Source organism: Macadamia integrifolia, chromosome 11 (genome assembly GCF_013358625.1).
Source record: "Macadamia integrifolia cultivar HAES 741 chromosome 11, SCU_Mint_v3, whole genome shotgun sequence".
Taxonomy (NCBI): domain Eukaryota; kingdom Viridiplantae; phylum Streptophyta; class Magnoliopsida; order Proteales; family Proteaceae; genus Macadamia; species Macadamia integrifolia.
Genome location: NC_056567.1, coordinates 31,737,017 through 31,759,122, shown reverse-complemented (window position 1 = coordinate 31,759,122; position 22,106 = coordinate 31,737,017). Strand labels below are relative to the sequence as shown.

At 39.7% G+C, this 22,106-nt stretch overlaps 1 protein-coding gene across 2 annotated transcripts in view; it reads right to left on the bottom strand.

Moving 5' to 3' along the window:
- Nucleotides 1-22,106, bottom strand: part of LOC122093323 (VPS35 endosomal protein-sorting factor-like) — a 33,799-nt gene that overhangs the window by 7,049 nt on the left and 4,644 nt on the right. Inside the window, exons 6-12 of one of the 2 annotated variants that reach the window (XM_042663629.1) lie at nt 21,821-21,917; nt 20,622-20,791; nt 20,254-20,411; nt 16,764-16,946; nt 16,566-16,655; nt 15,273-15,353; nt 7,166-7,309 (exon numbers count right to left, since the gene is read on the bottom strand). In XM_042663629.1, coding sequence (XP_042519563.1) covers nt 7,166-7,309; nt 15,273-15,353; nt 16,566-16,655; nt 16,764-16,946; nt 20,254-20,411; nt 20,622-20,791; nt 21,821-21,917 — 923 coding nt within the window. Of the gene's footprint in view, nt 1-7,165; nt 7,310-15,272; nt 15,354-16,565; nt 16,656-16,763; nt 16,953-20,253; nt 20,412-20,621; nt 20,792-21,820; nt 21,918-22,106 lie in introns of both variants that reach the window. The other variant, XM_042663628.1, reaches the window with a different exon arrangement.

The window sequence follows — 22,106 nt, the reverse complement described above, 5'->3', positions numbered from 1 at the left end:
CCGAGGTGGAGGTGAGTATAACCTTGTTGGATCCATTGAGGAATAAGATCCGAAGGTATCTCAAGGGTAAAAAACTGCTCTTTATCAGTAGCAGGGACATGGAGTCGATCAAAGCGAGAAGCTTGTACCAACTCTTTCAAGGGAGGAGTCTTCTTAGGTTTAAGAAGAGTAGTCCATCTTGGAGGTGTAGGTGTTTTGGGGAAAACAATATAGAGATTAAGGAGTGGGGAAGGGGTAACAGGAATGACTTGATCATCAGGGACATAAGATAGTTCATAGAGATAATCTAAAGAAGAAGAAGAAGAATGGGAAGAAGAGGAACGTCGGGGAGAAGAAAACAGGGAAGAAGAAGGGAAAGGGGAAGCCATGAACAAACGAGAAATGTTGGGCAAAAACCAGATCTGAACCAACACCACTTGTTGGAGAAACTGTAGTAGGTAAAGACACAGCTAGTCGAGGACGATCAAGAACCCCCCTGATTATAGTTCCTAACTGCAAAGCAACCCGAGCCAAACAGGGCACAAAACGGCATCCTTCGCTTGAAAGCCCACAGCGCTCAAGGGTCTTTTTCTGCCAGAAGGAACCAGAAGCAGGGATTACTTGCAAAAGGGCATGGCCTAGACTGTATCTTTAGCTACAACGTGTTCAATCCAGACAAGAGTGATGGCCAGAGGAGGAGTTTAACTGGAGAAGAAAGAGAGACAAGGCTCTGATACCATTTTAGGATTGCTATTTTCACACAAGAATTCGATGATCCATTTCATTAGCGATAAGCTCTATATATATAGCATCAAAGATACAATACAAACCATGTGGGACCTGTGTGGGACACGTACAATAATTCGAAAATGCAGAGCATCAAAGATACAAACCATGTGGGACCCGTACAATAATTCGAAAATGCTATACCATACCATACATAACACACTCCACTTGCACAAAAGACAAAAATTACAACATACGAGAAGATAACAATCCACGAGACACGAGAAGATAACCCTAGTCGCTATCCGAACTGTCGGTGCTGCTGGCTGGATAAAAAGTAGCATGATCAATGAGCTAGTCGATGTGCGCATCAAGGAGACGCTTGATTCGAGGATCAGTGAGGTGACCAGATTGATGGAGATCCCAAGGCTTATCTACTCAGTCAAGAAGTGGAGCCGGCACATGTTGTGGCAGAGTGTCATTGGCTCGACACATAGTGTTAAGGAATCTTCTCCATTCATCTCGATGGCCGAAAAGAGTGTGGTAAGGATCATATGGTTTGACGCCATAGATATGAAAGTCTGACACATTGAATGTGATGGCAGGGTTGCTGATTTTGATCCAAGGTTTGATGGATAAAAGGGGGTCTGTGAAAGAGGATTATGATATGGGGAATATCAGGATATGGGTCATCAGAAGAAAGGAGATATCCAGATAGGAGAGTAAGCCAATGTTCTGGTGGGGCAAATAACTGGAGAAACTGTAGGACAGGATTAACCCGTTGGGGATGGTTGTAAAGAGGATGATGGTGGTGAAGAGGGTCTGTCCATAGACCTAAAAACCAATGAAGGGTAAGAAGGGGAAAATTAATGGCGATGGTGTGGGTAGAACAGAGGTGCCAAAGTATGCACTTGTATATGAGGGGAAATTCTGAGATTTCAACAGGGGAGGTAAAGGTAAACATGGTGAGAAAAGGGTAGTCAGGATGAAAACATAGGCCGGAGATGGAGAGTCCGTATCTTCGAAAAGAAACTTCGAAGAGTCGGAAAGCTATAGACTTACTATATGAAAGGACTGTTCTCAAGGTGAGGTCTTGAAGGATTTCGAAAGGTAGGGCTGGAGGAAGGGAACAACAAAGGTTATGTCCCGGTGATGGGGGAGACTGAGAGGTAAAGGCTCCCGGGGTTATGGCAAATAGCAAAGGGATAATGGCAAAGGTTGAGGTTGGTCTGGATAGAAAATCTGCCAAAACATTTTCTTTTCCTTTTATGTGTTTACCATCAAAAGACCACTGGGAGAACCACTGAGCCCATCGGAGAAGTTGTGCCTGAGGGAGATGCTTTTGGCGGAATTCAAGCATCCGGGGGAAGCTTGAAATATCCAATTCAACCAGAAAATGATGGCCAATTAAATGGAATTGAAACTTCTCTATGCCTCTTTTGACTGCTAGAATCTCTTTAAAAGTAGAGTGATAATGAGTTTCAGAGGGCTTGAAAGATCCACTTTTGTAGCCGCAATCAATTCTTGTAGCAGTAGAAGGTTTTTCTTCAAGAAGAACCGCACCCCAGTGAGTGTCACTGGCATCTGTTTGTAAGATTCTCCGTCCAGTAGAAGGAATTTGAAGGGTGGGGAGGTTCTTAGAGAGTTTCTTTAAAGCCTGTATAGCAGTTGTGTGAGCAGTAGACCATGGAGGAGCATTCTTTCGCAAGAGTTGATGTAGCAAAGAAGTATGCATGATCTGTTGTGGAAGAAACTCTGTCATATAATTGACAATCCCAAGGAATTGTTGAACTTGATTTTTGGTGAGAGGACCATCTGGAAATAGCTGCAAAGAGGCTGCAATGTGTGGCTGCAGATGATATTGTCCTTTAGAGATAGTAACACCAAGAAAATCAACAGAAGGGACGCCAATTTGTATCTTCTTTGGGGAGAGCATAAGACCATATTGTTTGACAATTTGATGAAACTGCTGAAGAAGCTAAAGATGGGCTGCTTCTGTACTGGAGAAGAGAAGAATATCATCAATATATATATATATATATATAAGTGCATGGTCTTGGATGGGAGCAAAGATCTTCATCATGGCTCTCTGGAAGATAGAAGGTGCAGTCTTGAGACCAAAAGGCATGACTGTCCATTGCATATGGTAGCCTGGAATGCAGAAGGCTGTCTTTGGTCTGTCTTCAGGATCAATTCCAAGTTGCCAAAAACCTGCTTTGAGGTCAAACTTGGAGAACACCGTAGCATGGGCTAGCTGGAGAAGTAAAGCTAGACGAGTTGGGAGAGGAAATTTTTCATCAGCCAAAAAGTGATTTAAAGACCGATAATTAATCACCATTCTCAGCTTTCCTCGGATTTGTTCCGTTCTTTTATTAACATAAAATGCCTGGCATGCCCATGGAGAGAAAGTGGGTTCCAAAAGACCTTGGGACTGTAGTTGCTGAATTTCTTGGATAGCCAAAGAAAGATGTTCCTGATTGAGGCCTGGATGGCTGGCTTTTGTCGGATTGACATCTTCATTTTTCTTGAAAGGTAAGGTAATGTAGAAGTCCGGGTTTTGCCATAATGGTCGAGAACACTTAGTAAGAAAATCCGAATGAGATTCTGCACAAGATGTGGAGAGGATATGTGCCTTAATTTCTTCAAAGAGAGAGGTTCCTGCAAGAAATAAGTTAGAAATAGGGGTCTAAGGGAGAAACTGTTGCTTATAGACAAGGCCATCGGGTGTCCATCGGAGAGGAAGATGTCGAAGAACATTGAATCCGATGATAAGGTCTTTACCTGGGAAATGGGTTCCTAGGACTGTATGGGATATGGACAAAGTGGGAAGAAGGCGGATTTGTATAGGGTGTCGAGACACAAGGGTGATGTGGAAGATTTCACCATTAGTTGCAAGAAAAGGAAGAGGAGGATCCTGGGTCTTCCAAAAAGGTTTAGGGAGGACTTTTGGGTTTAGGATCATAGTAGCAGCACCAGTGTCAAGAAAGGCAATAAGGTTGATTGGCTTGGCATAAGGGTCAGGAAGTATGGTGACAGAGACATGAGGAAGGGTAACCGGCTGACTTTGTAAGAGGGGAGGTTGAACACTAGAATGGGTAGGGGGAAGGAGAGGTATTATCTGGTAGAGGGGATCAGAATCCTCGGACTCGGAGAGAAAAGACTCTGGGTCTGAGTCTGTTTCAGGGAAATCAATGGCAAAAAGAGAGAGGTCGGTAGGAGTCTCATCAAGAGAAAATAAAGACTCAAGGTCAGCATCTTGAAGATCTTCGTGATGGAGAGAAGATAACATGTGCAGTACCTTGTCTTTTTTTCGAGACTGAGGACAATTTTTTGCAAAATGTCCATTTTTTCCACAGACATAACAAGCAAAGAACTTGGTTTTTCCTTGAATTTGCTTTTTCCTGAGGAAACGCCATTTTTTCCTTGGAGACCGAAAAGAGAACTTCTTTCTGGGGAAATGGGATTTTCCTTTGTGGGGGAAAAGAGGAAACCTTCGGTGATGAGAAGGCTTCTTAGTAGAACAGTCACAAGATTTGTCACCTTTGCACTTGATTTTGAGATAAGAGGTATCACAAGCAGAGGAGACTTTATCAGACCGATCTTGCAAATATTTCCAAACTTTTTTGATGTTGCAAAGCTTATCAAGGGCAGTGAGAGCATAGCTGTATAGAGAACCAATAGTGCAAGAGGCCAATGGAATATGCTGGTTCTTCAAAAACTGTTGTGTATCTGCGCCAAGAGGTTCTGGCAAAGAGTTCAAAAAGACTTGTTTTAAATTTTCATCATCTATACCACCAATTTTATGAAATTGGTCAGTCATTCTGGAGAAGTGTTTGTCAAGATCTGAGCGAAGAAGAGAACAACACTTCATCTGGAGAAATTCATCACGGGCCTTTGAAAGGTCATTTGAGACAGGGCCAAGAAACTCTTGATAGAGAGTGGTAACAAACTGGCTCTCAGTAAGCTGAACAATCTGCAGCTGTCTGTAAGGACCAAGGGCTAAATACCATTCCCTGAGTTTGCCTTGGAGTCTTGCAACAAATTTGGACAAGACAGTGACAAATGAAGCTCCTTCATGAAGTAATTCAGCATTGATCCATGCATGAAAATCAGCAATCCGAGATGCCCATTTGGAAACAGGAATATCATCTAGGGTAAAAAACTGTTTTGGGTCCTGGTTTTGATATGGGGTAAAAGGTGTAGGCGGGACAGGAGGGAGTCTGGGTGTGTCAGGATTTTGGATTTCAGGATCATCCATTTCTGACACATGAGGTGTAGCAGGTTTAGGTCCTTCATTCATGAAAGGAGGGGGGGCTGGATCGGAGAGAGAAAGGGTTGTTAGATACTCAAAGAGAGGGTTTTCTGAGGGAGAAATGATGGTATGGATGGATTTGGGTGGTGTAGTAGTCACAGGAGTAGAAGTAGTTGTGGTCGGGGGAACTACGGATGGGGTCCGTAAAGGATTAGGAGGTGGAGGTGCAGGATATGAAATCGGCATAGGGTAAGGGGTAAAGGGAGGAGGTTGTGTTGGGAGGGCATCTGCATATTCATCTTCATAATCACTAAGATCCATAAGGGCAGAAGTGGATGTCCATGCTGGAGGTAGTCTACTATTGCAAGCACGTCCTCTGCCTGCGCGTGTTCTTTTGGGAAGAGCACGTTGTTGACGTTGAAGTTCTTTCAATTCTTCAGGAGGCGCCGGAAAGACATACATAGCAAAAGGATCTTGCGGGATGAAGCTTGGAACTATCACTGGAAGAGGTTGATGTTGCCGTTGAGAGGAGGCAAAAGAGGGAACCCGAGGTTGTTGTTGCTGCATCTAATGAAGCTGTGCTTCAAGATACCTGAGGTGCTTCTCTTTTTGGCCAATAAAGGCAAAGGCGGTAGTGGTATCAGCAACACTAGAAGAGATTCTAGCAAGTTCAAGGTGAACCTGGTCAATTTCTTGTCGGAGAGATTGAAGAAGATGGTCATGATGGGATAGAGTACCATGAGTCTGTTGAGTTTGGGCTAATATTCTTTCAAGGTACTGGTTTTGGACTGTAGCATTTTCTGCCTGCCAACTCAAAGCTGCCTCAGCAGGAGAAATAGGATCAGAACATCCAGTAGCTTGGACTGAGGTTTGATTTTCCAAACTCGACGAACACCATGAACATCTGGACCAGTGTCATGAAGTCCAGGAAAAGATTTGAGGGGAGAAGAGGAAGAAGAACCTGGAGTATACATACAACAGGGACGGATGACTGGAGGAGGTAAATCTGGTTTTGGAGGAGGTTTACAGGGTGAGAAAAGTACGGGAGGGCATTGCAAGTATAATTATATAATATTGTATTGATATGACTTTTATATTTCAAATAAGCATAATTGCATAAAATTGTCATTGCTATATTACATATACTGCACGCCTAGGGTGCAGGGTGCCTAGGTGCCCTCCAATGCCTTGGTTCACCTAGTCGGCTTGACAACTATGTGGTGGTCAACCGTGGAGCATCTACTTCAACATTTTGGTGCATTTGAAGCATCATTTGACCATTTTCCCCCAAATTTTAAAATTCCACTTATAGGGCTGCTATGATGGACTTTGAGAGATTATTCAGATAGAGGACATTGCTGTTATATGTCATAGGATGTGAAGCCAAACTATCACTTTGTGTTCCCCCCCCCCAATCTAATGATTCAAACATGTGTAAACATGCTTACATAGGCAATCTCTGAAGTTTCAGGGCATAATTCCAGGTTTTGGCCACCAACATGGATCAAATTCAGTGGGATTTCGACCATTTTGCCAAAACATTTTCGATGGGGTTGAAATCCCTCCGCAATAGGAAATTAAGAACCTTGCTTGTGAGATTAAAACCCATTGGATTCTGTTTTAAGGGTTACTAGCTTATTAGGTTATCTAATCTGCCTAATGGGTCTATTTGAATATTTGCAACTTTTTTTCTTTTGGCAAAAATCAGAACAAACAAGAGCCCACCAGGCCTAATGATCTGAAGAATGAAGTAGAATGGTGGAATAGGATATGAGTACCCAACCCACGTAGTTGGAAATGCTTTAATCATTTAAGTCGAATATTATAACTGCCAATTTAACCACAGAAAAGAGGTGTGCTGTGGTGATAATGGTGCTTAGAAAGTATTACGAACTAACGTCTTCAGTGTAGCCATTGCACTTGTGTATAATTAATTTTCAATTTAATAATATCCGCATAATTTTCAGTAGATGTGTAATTGTGTATGACCCAGCACATCACGAGGGCAAAACAGGTCAAGTTGTTGGCTCAACTATTTCATGCTAAAGGTTTTAAGAGGGTTGACCCCACTCTTCAGGCTTTGCTGTGGACTCAACTCTACCGATCACCAAGTTGAGTCCGGAGTCAGCGAGCCACTGAAACTGCTTCATGTGGGAACAAAGAAATCAATATCAGGTCACTTACAGTAAAACACAAGAAGAAGCTTACCAATGCCAACACATCATTCAAGTCCTCGAAATGAGAAAGAAGCTTTATAAAAATGGTCTGCAAGCTGCCTAGTTCATTCTCAGCAACTCCTTTATTGCATGCTCGGTCTGAAATGCCATCTAAAATGATGGTCAAATAATTACCCTGGCATAATTATGAAATTTTAAGGTAGAAAGTGTCAGATAAAAACCATAAAATTATCTGACAGAAGTATAGCTTATCATTGAATATTCTGCATGCAAACTGTTAAGAAATTTTTGACATTGGCAGCCAAATTTATATCCAAGAATAATGCAAAAATTGGTGAAGAAAGAGGAAGATATATATGCAACTTAAACCATAGTTTCCAAACTAGGCAGCGAAAGGAGAAGCAACATTAAAAAAGATTCCTTGCGCCAGTGTGGACAAATTTGGGTGATATTGGAGCAATTGGCTTGTTATGCTTCACTTTCTTCCATTCATATTTGTGCCTCCTATAAGGGATAAAACAAGTGACAAAGTGGTTTCAAATCCCATTAGTGGGACTGTGCTACAGGACCAAGAGAGGTTGGTGATATAGAAGAACTTATCTCTAAGAAGGAGAATCACAGTCATCAAAAGCACAATTGCTAGAAACAACTAAATATGAAGAACAAATTTGATCCAGTGAAATGGAAATGTGTATTGAACCAGAAACATCAGGAGGGTTCAGTTTTAGGAAGTTGCATGTCATGAACAAGAATTTAGTTGTAAATTGGCTAATGAGATATGTGAAGAGTCAGCTTCATGGAGAAGGCTAGGAGGATGGGGTGCATTGGTATAAATTCTCAAGAACAATTTTTTGGGATTTTGATTCTTGAAATTTGGCAAAAATTTGATTCTCTCTGTGATTCTTTATTTTTCTTTCTAATTTTTTGTTTATGCTCACCTGCGACAAGGTGTCAAATACCAGTTTCGGGAAGCATAACAGAATACTGGTTTTAAGAGATGTCTCAGAGATGTATCAAATAGATGTTAAGAGACACTAGATACACTTAAGATACGCTTTTATATGCATGGATACATTTACGATACATGCAAAACAAGTGTTTTAAGCATTTTATTCCATAAACAAGTAATAAATAATGATATCCAACCAATTTCAGGTTATTTCTATCTTCACAGTGATGCAGTTGGGCGATGGAAGGGATCTCTTTGATTTGAGAATTTTACTATTTACTTTCTTTTTTGGTTTAGAAATTAGTTTGATAGTATTTTAATTTAGATTTGATTTTTATTTAGTTGCTATATAGATTAGTTTCTATTTTCAAGTAGTTGCCATTAATTGTCTGATTTTTCCTTTATATTGGACATGTAATCGATGGAGTTTTTAGAGAGATTTGAAGTTTTTTTTGAAGAATTGAAATTTGGTATGAAAACCATGGCTGCCGTGGGCTATTTTCTCCCTCCCTGATTCTCTGAAATCTTCTTTTCCCACTCTTATCTTCTTCTCTTGGTTTTTTTTCCTTCTTTGCTTGCTGTCCATGCTCTGTTCTGGGCGGTAATATCAGGTGTACAAAACGTGTTGCTGAACCTTGAAAACCCATCGATCAGGTCTGAGATTTGGACCGAAGGTTGCTACCTCCTAGGCGACACAAACCCTAGAAGATCTCCTCCCAAGCTTGGTTCTGCTGTGAGAAATCGATCTCAGATTCAGATCTGGCTCTTGCTTGCCGCCTGGAGAAGTTCAAAACTTGTTTTACCTGATTGAAGCTTGCTGTTTGAGATATCTATCCGCCGGAATCAAGAGACTTTAAGGCTGGCAACCTTCGTTTCGAATTTCAGGTCAAACCAAGCCCTATCGAAGGAGTCCTACCGATCGGAAGTTTTTTTTTCTGTCCGCTGGTTTCTGGTTCTCACGACAAGAAGAAGAAGAAGAACAGGTTTTTTTTTTTATTTTAAAAGAATTTCCCTGTTATTACAATTAAGCCCTTATTCCCAAAAGTTATATTCCATTACCCCTTTTCTCTTTGGTAAAATTCAGAATAAGCCTTTGTATTAAAGTTTTAGTTCTAGAACTACCCCAGCTACCATATAATTATTTCTAAGGCCCTGCTTGTTTCTGAAATTACAAGAATACCCTTCAACCATTAAATTTGAGATTTTAGTCATTCTTGTGGGCCCTAAGCGATCCGATTTCGGTCCTTGGAATCCGGATCCGCATCAAGTGGTATCAGAGCCAGGTTTTCCTGCAATTTTCTAACCATGGCAAGTCACATCACCAATGCTGAGTTGCACAAATTGTATCGTGAGTTAGCCGAGAACCAACAGAATACTGATGCTAGGCTTGGGAGGACTGAAGCCAAGTTTGATAAGTTTATGGAAGAGATGATTGCCTTTATGAGGAGGTCCGACAAGCGAGCTGAAGAAGGATCCTCTACATTACCCCCTCAGCTCAACACTTTACGGATCGAAGACACACCTCAGAGGCAACAATCTGATCCGGTTGTTCCCCAGGATGTTACCCGGCAATTTTCTGACAGAGATTATGGCATCAAAGTTGAGGTTCCCGAGTTCAGTGGTGAAAAGGGACCTGAGGAATTTCTTGACTGGCTTACCAAAGTGAAGAGGATTTTTGCGTATAAGTCTCTTCCAGACGTGAAGAAGTGTGAACTCATCATCACCAAGTTTATTGGGTATGCATGTTCATGGTGGGATGATGTTCTACATGCAAGGTTTGTCAGAAGACTTGGACCCGTTATCAATTGGGAGGTCATGAAGCAGATCCTGACTGAAAAATTTGTTCCCCTTAATTATAAAAAGGTAATGTTCCATAAATTACTTAACTTGCAACAAGGGAACAAAGATGTGGATTCTTACACCCTCGAAGTCCACAAACTGTCTTCAAGGTGTCGGCTTCAGGAAACAGACCAGCAACGGGTGATGCGATATATCAGTGGATTAAGTACTGAGATTCGATTTGAGTTGGCTAACACTGATTTCAGGTCTGTTGATGTGGCAGCGGCTCATGCCAAGACAGCTGAAGAGAAGTCCATTTATTGGAAGGGTATGCTCAAGACTCCTTTAGTTCATAGACCTCCACCACGTATGGAGGAAAAGAAGTCTGAAGCTCGCAGAGTTAAAGAGAAAAGGTCAGAGTTCAACAAGGATAGTGTTGGGGTGAAGAATACCATATGCCATAGTTGTGGCGAGAAGGATCACTATTCCAACAAGTGTCCCAACAGGACTCGTTCTGTGAACGTAGCTGAGAAGCAGCCGACAGAGAAGAGTGAAGATGAATCTCATTTATATCCTTATCCCCTCGAGGACGATGATATTGTTAATGATGAAGATGAGGATGTAGAAGCTCATTCAGCTAGCCTTTCATCCTTTTCGAATAAACTAGTTGATAAGGCTCCTCTCTTCAGACAGAAGGGTGCTCTCCTGCACGGCTCCAACCATACTGATGTTCATGCAGTTGTTGATACTGGGGCAGAAGCAAACTTCATATCTACTGAAGTTGTTCGAGCACACAACCTTCCACAAAAGCAGCTTTTCAAGAAGATTTATGTGCGAGGTTTTGGACCCACAGCTCGAGAAGAGGCCACTGCAGTTGTTCGAGTACACCTACAGTTTGGGCCGTTACAGTACCATGTCACCTGTTTGGTCACCTCATTGGCAAACTGCGACATTCTTCTAGGGCGACCTTGGCAGCGACATGCAGGCATTCTCTATAATGGTGCACGGAACACCATCAAGGTGAAGCAAGGAGGTCGTACGTACTTAATGAGGCCACATGCATTATCAGACATGCCACGTCACCGACTGACTCCAGCTCCAGTGACACGTCAGCCTAATCACCCTCCTCTTGGTGTTATGTTCCCATCTTCTGTTTCGAGCTATGTGCCACCTCATCGGCGAGCGATTTACAAGGGAATCTTAGGAGCACGACCTAACTCGACGGAGTAGATACCATACATGCTCAACTTGCTCAAAAGGGCATGGAAAAATTGAGCCTTTGTCCCTTTAGTTAATGTTGAGAAGTTGGGAATTACAGAGGTATAGTCCCACATTGGTTAAGTTCAGTCCTTGGTGCCTTCATTGATGGGGGTACGATGTCTTAGATTCCATCTGCAACAGAATTGGGATGATTGCTTTGGGGCCGTAAAGGGTTTCGCTATATATTTGTAGTGAAGAATCTTTCTCTGTAAGCAATCTGAGAAAGGTGTGTGGACATGTGCTGTAACCCTACTCTCCACTGATATTGAAGCAGGATCTCATCTCATTGTGGAAGTAGGAAAATTTTGGCCAAACCACGTAAATCTATGTGCATTGTGTGATCGTTTGTTCTTGTTTTCCCATCCTTTTCTGCATCATTTTAGGGTTGCATTTCAACATTCATATACTTGAGGATCTATCTCCATCTAACACCTTCAGGTTTTGGGATGGATCCTCCGATATGGTATCAGAGCTCAGGTTTGTTTGTTGTACTCCCTAAGTTATTTATCCGCGTGTAAAGCCAGGTATGCCGAAGGTACACGTGAAGGGGAGTGTTGAGATGTTGGGTGTTATAGAGGCATAGTCCCCCATAGGTTAAGTTCAGTCCTTGGTGCATTCATATAGTTGAGCAACTATCTCCACTTAATGCCTTAAGGTTTTGGGTGGACCCTCCAACAGTTAATTGATCTTTGGCCTTCACAAAGGCAGTACAAATACACTTGAAATGAATTTTCTCCTTTATAAAGCAATGATCAACTTCAATTTGCTTTGAGTCATCATGCTGCACAAGATTGTGGGCACTGCAATGCTGATAGCAGTCTTATTTTCAGTTCTTGAGCTAACCTTTTTTCAACTATAAGAGTTCACAAACTCCATGTGCCATGGCTACAAATGCTGCATCAGCGCTTGATCTAACAACAACCGATTGCTTCTTGCTTCTCCAAGTAACCAGCTTTCCACCTATAAAGGAGCAATACCCTGACATAAACCCATCAGTCATGGAGCCGGTACAATCAGCACCTATGTAAGGCCTCAATCCAATTTGTGAATTATAGAATATTTAATTCATTTATAAATGCGTTGTTTTTGTCTATAAAGACCTCCATCTCCCTGGAGGTGTTATCTATCTGTTTGCAAGAGGGGCTAACCCCATTTCCTGACCTAATTCAATTCATCACCAATCAGGTGATGGAGGATATCATGGCAGCAAGCTACCCCGGGTCCTCCTATTTCTATAGAGGAACTTGTGAACGATGCTGCCGATATCTTGGCAGATCATCGCACGAACTCCTCCCATAGTGCCTTATACAAGGAAGTACGTAGAAGATTTAGTAATATTACTGAATGGGAGGAGGCTAAAGCCACTTCTCTTTCTTCTTTCTTTCTTTCTCCCATGCTTTCCGTTGGTCAACAACCAACCACAGCTCAAGTGGTTATGTATGGTATACAACAGTCCCCTTCCTAGCTTGGACTTCAAGTACTTGAGAATGCAGTATATGGCATAAATTTGAAAAATTTTAGGAGCATGCGTAAACTAGCTAATCACTCCTACAACATATGCCATATTTGAACGAGTGAGAGAGAGAGAGGTATATTAACTTTCCTACAAGCCTTCGATACCTCCTTATGTCAATCAAAGGATGACCACTATCTTCCTCTAGCTTATGATTTGGATCAATGCAAGAATTCACAGGTTTACACCCTAACATCCATGTTTCTTCCAAGAGATGCAACACATATTTTCTTCTGACAGATATGAAATCCCTTTCTTGACCTCAACACTTCATTTCCTAAGGAGTACTTCAAAGTACCCAGATCTTTGATTTCAAATTGTTGTGCTAAAAAGGTTTTGAGGCTCTTTACTTCTTCGTCGTTCCCAGCTGTGCTATAATATCTAACAACTAAGAGATTGGAGCTATAATCCTACCATAACCTCTTTTGGTGAATAGTTGGTGATCCACTTGGTTTTGTGTGTACCCATTTCTTAATATGGCCTACCAAAATCTTTCGAACCACATCTTTGGTGACTGTTTAACGCCATAGAAGGCCTTCCTAAGCCGGCACACTTTGCCTTCAGCTATGGGAAACTTGAAGCTAGGAAGTACTTACATATACACTTCCTCTTCCAAGTCAGCATAAGAAGGGCAATCTTCACATCAAATTGATACAAGGGGTCAATCTTGATTTGCTTCCAAGGATAGGATAACTCTTATGGAATTGAGTTTCCCAGTGAAGCAAATGTTTCCTGATAATCAATTTGAGTGTAGCGGAGATGAGAATGTTGCAAGGTCTACGCGGCAAGACCAAGAGAGATAGGGTAAGGAATGAACGTATTATAAATGACTTGGGGGTTGCACCTATCCAAGACAAACTCCGTGAGAGACGATTAAGGTGGTATGGCCATGTGCAACGGAGACCTATGGAGGCCCCAGTAAGTGTGTCAATTTCAAACCGAAACCGAATAGCAAAACCGAAACCGAACCAAATTTATTCGGTTTGAATATGTGAGTATGCTATTCAGTTCGGCTCGATTTCGGTTTAGGGTGTCAGAACCATTGGTTCAAACCGAAACCGAACCGAATTGGTCTTATCATTCAAGAGTGTTTTTTGCAAGCTCTGTGGTAAGTGTTTTTGCAATTTATCATCACATATTTACAAGCTAAAATAATTTTGGAGTTAGCAATGGCCATAAGACCCATAACTTGAGTCTATTATGGCCTTTGGTCCATCATAGCCATAGTTCAAAAGTGGAACCATTTTCATAACCGAATTAAAACCGAGGAATAAAACCAAATTAAAACCGAGGAATAAAACCGAATTAAAACTGCATATCATAACTGAATTGAAACCGAAACCGAAACCGAACAGAGCCGAATTGAATCGGTTTGAGTATCTAACCGATTGACACCCTTACCAGTAAGGAAGAGTGATCAGATTCATTTGGTGGGAGCTAGAAATGTAGGGGCAGGCCAAAGATGACTATTAACGAAGTGGTGCCAAAACGATATGCAAACAGTAGGGCTTGACTCTAGTATGACTTCGGATAGAGTTACGTGGAGGACAAGGACCCATGTTGCCAACCCCCTATAGGGGATGTTCGCATGATGCGTCTTTCTATACTGCTGTACTTCTTTTATCTCCAAGTTTCTTCTTTAACCGCTCTTTTATGCTTCTTTACTTTTTATTTTCCATATTGGATCCATGTAGCCGACCCCATTCAGTTGGGATATGGTTATGATTGTTGTTGTTGTACACTTAGATATATCCTTTAGCCATCAACCTAGTCAGAAGAGGGCTCTTGGCAGGTCTTCTCCCATCTTCTTTACACAATCAACTACTTTTCCTTTTCCTTTTCCATTTCACCTTCCTCAATTTTCTCAGACGTAGCTTTTTCCCTTTGTATAACAATCTGAACACAAAGGAAGGGGAAAGAGTTATCTATCAGATAGCTAAAATGAGAGAAAGGAAGAGTAGAGATCTCAACCATGTTAGATGTTTTAAAAGCGATGAGTTTGTACCTCCAAACCTCACTGAAATCTTCACAAACAGTGACCTTTAGGTTTTCACTTTGATTCTTACATGGTCTTCTCTTCCTTGGAACCTTTTGTTACATCAGGGTTCTAGAGGAGAGATGAAATAGGATCAGCAACCTAGGTTGATTCTCAAACCCATTGACTTGGCACTTTGAGACTAAGTTGAGTTTATCATTGATTGAGTTAAACCAGAACAAGTGAAGAGGAGGAGAGGAAGGAGAAAAAAGGAGAGTTGGGAGAAATGAGTTAGGGTGTCATTGACCCCTCCCAACTCTATTATATGGAATTTTTCAAAATTACAAGTTTACCTTTATATTCAAATATGTGTTCCCATATTACCCATATTATATGATATTTCCAATTTTCCATTTTCCATTATACATTCACAGCAGTATTCCAACGTTCTAACACTCGATTACTTAAAACGTGCTTCTCACTAAGAAATTAGTTTTACTGGAATAAATAATCAATGAATATGTGAACTTTCCATTTACATAATTGGAATGTGCTACAATGATAGACTTTTCTAACAGGAAAGAAGAATAACATTTCAAATCAAAGAGACGAAGTGAAAGTAAGAAGCAAAAGGAGATGATCACCAAGTCCACCGAACTTACCATTTGATAGTGAAGAATAATATCCAAGTAAGCATCGACAACCTTCAAGTACTCATCAAGGCCATCATATTGAGCAACCACCTGTATTTGTGGATATGATAAAATTGAAAACATGATAATCTTACATCAAAAGAAATCTGCTTAAGCTCTCACACTCGAAGCAAGTAACTCAATATATAATCCCTACTGGGAAAAAAATGTCGGTATGTTTGGAACCCATTTACTCCTTTACATTTAAATTTTTTTTTTTAAACGCAACCACTATACAAACTTCTTGAACAAACTTGGTATCAAAGGCAGAGGACTCTATTTTGTCTCTTTGGTCTACATTATGTGTACATGCCTCTTACACTCGATATGTTCAATGTATTTATAGAAGGACAAATGGAAATCTATATTAAAGGATATATCAAATCCAGAAAAGTAGCAATTATTCTTCCATGCACCTTGGAAATAAAAACACAAATGATGGAAAGATCAAGGATGTAATGAGTGTGGATTTAACATTTTACCATGATCATTAGATTAATAAAAAAACGAAGGGAAAGGAAAAAAAGAGCAACCCCAGGGGAAATGCAAAGTTGCAATTCACAACATTTTTTTTTTAATAGGAAGACAATACCTTCTATAGAACATAATCAAAAAGGAGGAACGCATACAAGTATATAACCAAGCTTCACAAAAAAATACAAAGTGTATAAAGGAACAAATCTGCTCTGTGCAAAAAATACCAAAATTACTAACGATAAACCCTCCAGATTCTCCTAATCCTAATGAACATACCCACTCACTAAAAGAATTGACTTTCCATGAACTCCACACTAAGCTACAACTCTCTGGATTCTCTTCGAAAACCATCACCCTATAACTCTGAAAACGTTAACCGCATCAGAAGAAGTCCAGAAACCTTGGCCAAAACACATTGGAGAGACACAGCAACACATCAACCTTTTGCCAAAAATACAACTAACCCCAATGCAAAAGAACCCTTAACAAGACAATCACTTGAACAAGAACAACCAAACTTCCTATCTTACAGCAGAACAATCAGTTCAAGCCACTTACAAAATCCTCAAAAATGTCCCAAAGCAGAGCATTAAATAACACAAATAATAATAATAATAATAATAATAAAAAGAAAGTAGAGGGCTTTGTGCATCAATAAAAATTATGAAAAATACAAGTCAAAGGCGGCTATGCATCATTTAATAAGCACTAAAGGATTCATAAATTCAGAGTAATACAATAGCAATGGCTTCTGTAAATCAATTAAGAGCATAGACAGCTGAATACCTGAAAAACTTTGATCAATAAAGCATCAACAGCATCCATAAGTGGTATCCTTTCGCAGAGCTTAAATCCAAGCAGCATATAGTTCAAATACTGCACAATTAGAAGTTTAAAACTGCTTAGGTGAAACGGGTGCAAGTTTAATGAAAGATACAATGGATAGTATAGAAAGAAGCATGGCAAAGGCCATGTAATAAATACCTGATCAAAGGAATAATCCTTGCTGCGCTCAATAAGCTGCATGATCTCCAAAGCATTAGAGCTGATGACTTCAGCTGGAAGTTCCTTGAGGAGATGATGAAGAACAACTGATATACATGGAAAGTCAACGGAAGAGTTTGCTACATTTGCTCGCAAACCCAGTTCCACAAGTACATCACCTAACTGCATCTTTACAGAGATATTATGAAATTAAAATCAATAATTAAGAGGAATTACTGATTCATACTTGCAATTTCTAGGAACTGCATATTTCACTATAGAAGACTGAAAGCATTTATGCTGATTTTCTCTAATTTTTTAAAACTATAAATTGAATAAAAATAGTGCATAAATACAAATGTTAACTGACTAAGTAATTGAGATATGTCCCTCAAGATTACAAGGATGTGAAGCTCATCTGTAAGATACATGGCATAATTTTTCTCTCCTTGGGTATTTTTGTATACTGGATCTTTATTAAATGTTTCTGTAGCTGTAGCTTTCTTCTTAATTAAAAATATGTTGCTTCTCTTAATACGAAAATGGTAAATGAGGTTCTAAAAGGAAACCCATTAGACTAAATGATTAGTTGAAGTGGATAGAGATTGATGTCTCAATCATAGTTCATAAATTTGGTTTTGACAAAAACCGAGACGAAATCTTGAGTCAATACTGATTCGTACCAAGTTTTGACCTGGTTTCAACATATTTTGCACATTTGAATGGTTTCGACTAGTTTTGGGAGTTTTGACCGGTTTTTGGTAGTTTTGATCAGTTTTGACCAGCCCATAACATGTCGAGTTTTGCCCAGAAAAAACCAGGTTTCAACCGTTTCAATTCCATATCTTGGTTTCGGGCTTTGTTGAAACCGGCCTCAAGATCGAGATGTCAATCCTTGGTCTCAATCTTCTTAGGCATTTAACACGATGTCCCATTGGTATAATCTAGAATTGCAAAGTCTTGTAAGGGATTATTGGTTTTTTTTTTTTCAAAGAATTTTTGGTCCATACATGGTATTAGGTCCAAGTTCTCATATATGACCCCATAAATATTGGTGTAGACAAAATCGAGGTCAACTGTAGAAAAATAATATAGGAAAATACTTAAATAAAAAAATTACCATTTCTTACACCCTTTCATCCAAAAGCTTTGGTCACTGGAGCATGAAAAATGCTACAAGATGTGATGTGTTACCCTTTGTAACTATCTCAACTGTTTTCTCACAAATTTACTGTCAATGGGATAGCTATTACAAAAAGTGTAAAACTTAATTTTTATCTTCTATGGGTACAACAGATGCATAAACAAAGCAATGGGTTCTTTAGATAGGAATATAGAATCCAGTCTTGAATGGTTTTTAAGATTTTTTTTATTAAATGACGAATAATGGTAATTTATTAAGAGGAAAAAATGGGGAAAGACAGCTCATAGATTACAGAAAGATCAAATATGACCAGCAGAAGAAAGAAACAGCCAAACTCCTGCTTTAACTGAATCACTTGTTCCCACAAAGACTAAGAATAACTAGCATAGTCGTCAAAGTTTCTCGGCAACCCAAGCGTTGGACGGGGCCCGGATGCAAGGTGACACGAATAAGGTGTCCAAGGTGCCCGCCTAGGCAACTATGGCATCCAAAGCGGTCAAGGTGCCTGTATGCCTAGGCAGCTCCTTGACAACCATATTACCTATAAGTATCACCTGGCCAAACCTAAGCATGCCTCAAATGCCAGAAAGGACTGCATTCCAAGAATCCTATCAAAGTTGAGCAGACAATGAATCACTACCTCTAGCATCACAAGGGCTATTTTCCTGAAAATGATTTCAACCACTTTATGCCCTGATTTAAATGATGGCCTAATTCCATTGCTAGTACAGCTTGTACTCAATTGTGTAGTGTTAGATTCTAGACAAGTCATGTAGCCAATATACAAAACCCAAGTGATATGGATTATGTTAAAAAAATTCTCTTAATTTCTCATCTTCTTTCTCTTTGTTTTTGTTTGAGCTTATATGATCTAGGCAGTTTCGCAAAGGTCCAGTATTGTTACATTTAAATGCATAGATTTTAGGAAAACAGACCTCTGGTAAAAAAAAATAATAATAATAGCACATTACATCATTTATAAAGGTCATATGGAGTTTTGAAAGTCCAGAACAATCTAAAAGTGCCCATATCTATGCTGAAATTATTGCAGATGTTCATTGGAGATAATCAACAGAACATAATATACACACAATCAGGAACAAAGTTGATGCAGATCCGGGTTCCAAGGATTGAAATCGGATCGCTTAGGGCACACTAAATAACCAAATAGTTCACTTTAGACAAGACCAGGGGCAATATTGTAATTTCTGGTACAATTTAAACCCCTTTTAGAGTGAAATAAGTGAATAGGGACTTAACAGGAATTAAAACCAAAGAGAAGGATCAATTCTGAAAATAAAGATGATAGTGGGGTTAAGCTGAAATAAAACCAAGAGTGAGGGGTTATTTTGCAAACTAATAAAGAGGGGTGTCTTTAATAAAGAATTCAGAAGTTGGAGGGACTTATTTGTAATAACCAGAATTAATGTGTATAAACAAAGTCTTCTTCTTCACGATACTAACCAGCAAAGGCGGAAGAACCAGGGAAAACAAAAGAGGAGAGAACTCCTTGAATGCTTCTCGGTTTGGTCTGGAACTTCTGGAGGAGGGTCGCCTATAGGTGGAAATCCCTCGGTTAAAGCTTCAGTCCAAGCAATCCAATAGTGAGAGAGATCGAAGGACCTGAACCAGATCTGGGCAGAGAAGGGTTTCGCAGGCAAGAAGGAAACTTCCTGCCGTTGCTTCAACAGGCCCTGGATGGCTCTGCAATTCTGGTCGAAGGGCACCCTAGTGGTCCTTAAGAAACCCTCCAAAGGGCTTGAGTTTTGGCTGATCGGTTGGAGAGTTCCAGCCAAGGTCGACTGTAGCTCAAACCCTGATAATGGAGATCGATCTTGGGCCTGTACCTGTATTTGAACCTGAACTGGGTGGCTGGTCTTGGATCGTCAATCACACTCCTACTTACTCTTAAGTCACTCTCTTTCAAAAACTAAACAGAAAATAAAGAGGGAAGAAGAAGAAGATAAGGAAAAATCAGAAGAGGGGAGGAAAAGAGGGTCGGCAGCCATTGTTCAACCAAAACCTAATTTCTCAAATTCATTCCAAAAATCTGTCTGTCACTAGTGCATTACATAGCTTATAAAAGAAAACCAAAGCAATAAAATTGGGAGTTCACTAAAAATGGGAACTAAACTAATTGGCAACTAAAATAAAAATTCAATCTAAATAAAATTACTACCAACTAATTCTAGCTTTAAAAATGGAAAGTAAATAAAAGATATCCTAAATCCATTGGCAAACTGCATCAAAAGTAGTTCTTTGAAACAGGTGTTTAAAGTTCGAAACAAAGCATACATCAATTTAAGTGATGAGGAGAAAAATTTGCACATGTACTAAATTACTGACCTGATCTGTATCCTTGAGTAAGCATTTGATGATCCAACTGATGGCAAGTTCAAACAGGCTGACAGATATTTTTTTTTCTTCTGAAGAATTCCCATTCATGGATTCTCTTCCCAAAATAATCCGCACTTTGATGTCGTTAATACAAGTAACAAGATATCCTGTCCCAAAATTGTGAAAAGTTAACACGATACTAAAGAAATAGATGCCTACATGAAGAATGAAAACAATTAGTTGCATATAAGTAGGGTTTCCAATTAGCAGCATGGGAATGCTGAAATTGATATATACCCTAGAAAAATTTTCAGCATGTGAAGATACATTGCACATATAAACAGTTGTACATACACACATGATGCATAAAATTTTACCCTTATCATGTGGTGGCAATTTCTGGGCACATCGGGCTAGATATAGATGACAATATGCAGATGCCAATGGATCTGCTAACCCTCTCATCATCATAACTAGGCGCTTGAGATTTTCCCAAGGTCGGTCACGCAAGAAACGCCAGCAACACAATATCGCCAGCTCCAAGTAACTGAAGTGTAGAACACAACACATTGAACAAATGGCATCAGAAACATTAGTCCTATTGCAAGAAGAAAATTTTGAAAAACAAACAAGTTCTAAAAAAAGATAACTGAAGATTGAAGCCACTCGGTCCAAATGCATATGTTCTATTATATCTGTGATTACCTTACATTTGTTCATGCAGAGTCAGAGAAACCATCTTATCTACAATTCTAGCAGTGCCTACAGTTCTTCCTCAATTGAAGTTGTAAGATTTTTTCTACCTCTTTGAAACCACATTACAAGGAGCCAACCTAAGTAACTCTCATAAATGCCTCTTCCATTACCACCTAAGGCAGAAGAAAAGTTTCACTTTAAATCACTGCATAAGCGTATTTTGGATGAACCAACAATCACTCTATCAGTAATTGATAATGTAATGGACTAGAAGGAACATAACAGTACAGAAATGGGGAAGCCCATGCTCAATATTAGTGATGTTGGGACTGGCATGCCACAATAATTTTTTCCTTATATTTTATGATAATACTATCAAATCTTTCACAAATCAACAGCAAATCTCCGGAAAGCATTTCCAAATGACTGCAGCATATGGGAAGGAAAAGGTCTGTACAATTTCTCTACCAAGAGTGGTAAAAAAATTATAGGAGCACAAAAATAAACACTAAATAAGACAGCACCAAATATAAATAAAAAATTGACTATGTATATCTAGGTTCCTATCATCCTTACATCCTATGTAGCAATGCTCAACAAATGTGGCACCAAATGGAGACAATACTAGACAGCACATAACGAATCTGGATGAGGCTTCTGGGCTTAATAAAGGTTAACCCTGAGTGCACAGACAATATGTTAAAAGAAAGCCCCAGTGTGATTCCTATATGAATTCAAAGAAGAAATTTCACCACCTTTCCTAAAAGTTGAAGTGGAGCAGACAAATTTCAGAATATCTATGAGTAACCCAAGAATGAAAATTGCAGAACTACACATAAAAAGCAGCATTGTAGAATTAGGAGGAAGAGTAGAACTTTACATGCGTGGAAGAAGTTCACGGATGGAACCAATTTTGCAGAACCAATTATTACAAGTTTCTTTGGCATCAGCGCAAACATCACTGGCTTCAAAGTCATCTGTGACAATTTGCCATTTGTTAGTATCATAAATATCATTGACAATATTTTTGTCGACAATACTCTATGTGATAAAAAGGAGCATTTGGAAACAAACTAAGATTGAATTTCTGCAGTCAAATTTATTGGCTTTCAAAGCCTATGATGTTACCTTTTCTTTCTAAACCAAGATAAATTCTTCAAGATTTG